A 3,886-nucleotide genomic window follows, 5' to 3' on the forward strand; every position below is an offset into this window, starting at 1 on the left:
ATAAGTTTGTTTTGGTTTTAGTTCTATTATAAAACTTTCAGCTGCTGAATTTGCTCTAAATGAGCAAAATCCATCGGAAAACTTATTTTCGTTTCTTTTGTGCAAAACCAACTAGTTTCAGTTTACTTAGTTCTTGGTAATTTTCAGAATGTGTGTAGCAAAAACGGGGATTCAGTAAATAAATTTCTTCAAATTCTCCACAGGGATGAAAGCGAAAAATAGGAAATTGAAAAGTCAAACGACAGATGTAAACAAAAACAGAAATTGTCTGCGCGTTCGTATTCTTCCTTTGTGCGGCATTGTGTTATCGAAATAAGTTTGCAATAAAGTGATTAATTTCATCATCAAAATATAGAAATTTGAGATTTAGTTTTGTTTTAAGAGTTTAAAAATGCTACTTCGAAATATTGATACGGAAAAAGCAGCCTGTATGATTGCTAACTGGTATGAGATCTTCGAAAAAAATACCATAAAATCTCAAATCATTCCGATTCCGGTCGATGTACTGGATTACTTAAGGCAGGATATAGTAATTTTACCAAAGGAGTGCACAAATATTCTGTCACCGGATGCAACGAGAACAAAACATTTCAACTCGTATAATGACCAATTCAGTGACGATGAAGAAGATGGGGATACACTGCCAGAGTTCCCGGAGTTCAGTAGACAAATAGCTGACGCAATCGAAAAATTAGGAGGTTCCGCATTTTTGAAGACCGATTGGCATTGTCCGAAAGATGCACAATGGATTACTTTGGGTCAGACGCTTTGTGTGAAAGACATAACTGATGTGTACCAGTTATTGAAAGCGTCCAGCTTTTGTAAAGAAGACTTTGCCGAAAGATCCTCTAGTATGGGCGAGTATCATGTGGTGATAAAGAAATGGCGTGATATTCATCCAGGATCAGAATTTCGATGTTTCGTTAAAAACAAATCATTGATAGCCATCTCACCTAGACATTGGCCTTCTTATCATGAACATATTGCAACTGAACGTAGCGACATTGTTTCTGATATTGTATCCTTATTTAAAGAAAAGATAAAAAATCGATTCCCTCTGACAAATTGTATGTTTTTTTAATTACTACTATTCGAATTATTTTATTAATTATTAAATTGTTCCAGATGTATTTGATGTATATCGCCCAACGAAAGACAAGGTCATTATTATGGATTTTTCACTTTACGGAAAAGGTTACTCGGATAGTTTAGCATTCGATTATCATCAGTTGGAGGCGGATGCTATTGCTGCTACAATAGATGAAGAAGACGACCCGGAATTTCGCTACTTACCGGAAGATTGTGGAATTCAACCAAATAAAAGGAATAATTACGGCTTTCCTCAGGATGTTATTGATATGTTTCGAAGTGAAAGCGGACCTTCAACTTCGTCCAATAGAAATGGCGAAGATGAAAGTAGGCTGATTCACAGATTGATAGATGAGTGGCATATTCAAACGAAAAATGACAACAGCAATGATGAGTAGACTCTAGACTTGTAAATATATATTCTGAAAAAAAAACCGACCACAACGTGTATCTATCAGATTTATAAACTTCAAATGTGTATTGGCTATTCCTATTCATGGGAAGGCTGGACATTTATAGATTCCTCGCCAAAACATATCCGCCTCATTTTATTCGAAAAGAGGATCTACCCATATTTTGACTGCGAAGTCAGCAAAGTGCTGCCCTGCGTAAGAATTGCCCATGCCCGCAAAAAGGTAATAATCTGAAGAATTTAGGTTTGCCGAGTACGCCGCATTCGATAGAATTTCCTCCTCTATCTGATCCCGGACCATTTTAGAAATGTGAGGTGAAGGGTTGTCATGAAAGAGTATCAGTTTTTTTTCTGTCCGGTTTGTTCGAGTCCTTTTACCAGAATATTGCTTTGTTCAAATCAATCACTTTTTTTTGTCTTCAGTAACTATAGCGAGTCGATTTTTTCGTCTTCTAGAATCACGTCTAAAACTTGCATACGAGAAAGTAAGGATAATCTCAAGTATACGGAGCATGCTCAACGTTTGTCTGCATTTTCTTATGCCTCGAAAACTATTTCTATCTGCTTAAATTTATAGTGCGTCTTCAACTCATATTCAACATCGAGTTGAACTAAAAGATTTAAGGGGCGGGTAGGGTCTAACATTTTTGAAAAATCATTTATTTTTTTCCTTGTATTTTCTTATAGTAAAACATTTCAAGAAAATTCTTTGAAATTTTCAAGCCTAACGGTACAAAACTCGGCAAGTTATAGACCTTTAGCTTTGCTTATCTCATATACTGCGAAGAAGTAAGAGCTCGGCACGCAGGCCCAAGACTTCTGCTTCGATTGACTTAAAAACTTGACGAAACATTCTTGAAATGTTTCATTATAACAAAATATTAATAATATAATTTTTTGAAAATATTAGACAACCGATAAAGCGCATTTTTTTCTATTCGTAAATTTCTCACACAGTTCATATGAAAACCTGTATCTTCTTCTTCTTCTTCTTCTCTGTCAGAACAGATGACATCTGTTCCTTATGTGTTTAGGGCCAGTTACCGAGACTATATGCCCTGCAGTCATTTCCAGCCGGAGCTGTTTTAGAGGTTCAGCTGTGCTTGTTTTTCAAACGCGCAAACTTCTTTAAACGTCTTCATGTCGTTAGATCGGAAGAGCTCAGTGAAATTATTGAATTTACAGTTGAATTGGAAATTGGAGCGTAAAGTATTAAACTTTGGACAACTCAATATGAGATGTTCACCTGTTTCTGGTTCTGAGCATATGTCGCAGTCCGCTTTATCTTCTATTTTCATTTTGTATTTCCAGTAGCGGGAATAATCATGGCCAGCTTGTAGGCGATTCAATAACCTAACCTCGGTGTTCGTCAATTTCTTGTTAAAAAACCACGGTTTATCTAGGAACTGTTGCTGGATTCTGAAGAATTTTTGACCTTTTTCTTCCGCGTATGTTTTGTACCAATCAGTCGTCGCTATTTGTTTTTCACGTTTTAGTGTCCAGAAAGCATCCTTCATTGAAAGATCGTTATTCATTCTGTTTGTATGGCCGGTCGATGTTGCCATCTTTGCCAATTTGTCTGCGATTTCATTACCGTGAATACCGACGTGGCTTGGAATCCACTGTATATCAACTTGTTTTTCACTGGCTGTCTTCAATATTTTTGCAATTTGTAACGATATTATTATTTCTTCCTTAGCATTGTCTAATATTGTACAGGCTGACATTGAATCTGTAAGTAACACCCATCTTGAGTCAGTATAGTTTAACATTTCCAGAGCTACTTCTATAGCTGCCCTTACACGAGACAATATTATCGTCAATACAAGGAGTATTGACAATACTTTTGATCGTGTAATGGAAACTTCATTGGATTGACGAAAATATTGTCAAAAAATCAAAACTGCTCATCAATCCGACAATACTTTCTCTACAGAGAAGAAACTATCAAATATGTGCAATGAACTCTCCTCTCAATGTTTCAATGTTCAGTTGCAATATTTGAAGCTTCAAACGCTTGATTTGTTCGAAAAATGCGGACTCAAGTTACCAAGTCAATTGGATTGACGGTATTGACAATACTTTGGATTGACAATAATATCGTCACGTGTAAGGGCTGCTTATCGCTATCAATTCTGCTTGCGTAATACTGGTCTCGTTATTCAATTGGATTGATATTCTTTGGTTGGTCCCTTCCACGAATATCCCAATTCCACAGACTCCGTTATTTTTCGATGCATCGGTGAATACTCGATTTTTTCCTCTATGCTTACCATGCATAGCGAACAGAGTTAGTTGTTTCAGTCTGATGGTACTAGTATCCTTTTTGGCTACTTGTAGTTCATCCAAGCTTGCCAGGATTGTTGTTTCTATTTTCCCCGTTTT

The 3,886-nt window shown here is 36.4% G+C and overlaps 1 protein-coding gene across 1 annotated transcript; it reads left to right on the forward strand.

Annotated features, from left to right (window-relative positions):
* The first annotated feature begins 246 nt into the window (after nucleotides 1-246).
* On the forward strand, nucleotides 247-1,518 carry LOC131431313 (cell division cycle protein 123 homolog). Its single transcript, XM_058596943.1, has 2 exons — nucleotides 247-1,067; nucleotides 1,126-1,518. The coding sequence occupies exons 1-2, from the start codon at nucleotides 392-394 to the stop codon at nucleotides 1,485-1,487; spliced, it is 1,038 nt and encodes a 345-aa protein (XP_058452926.1). The 5' UTR covers nucleotides 247-391; the 3' UTR covers nucleotides 1,488-1,518.
* Nucleotides 1,519-3,886: the final 2,368 nt, after the last annotated feature.

Source organism: Malaya genurostris, chromosome 2 (genome assembly GCF_030247185.1).
Source record: "Malaya genurostris strain Urasoe2022 chromosome 2, Malgen_1.1, whole genome shotgun sequence".
In the NCBI taxonomy this organism is placed as follows: domain Eukaryota; kingdom Metazoa; phylum Arthropoda; class Insecta; order Diptera; family Culicidae; genus Malaya; species Malaya genurostris.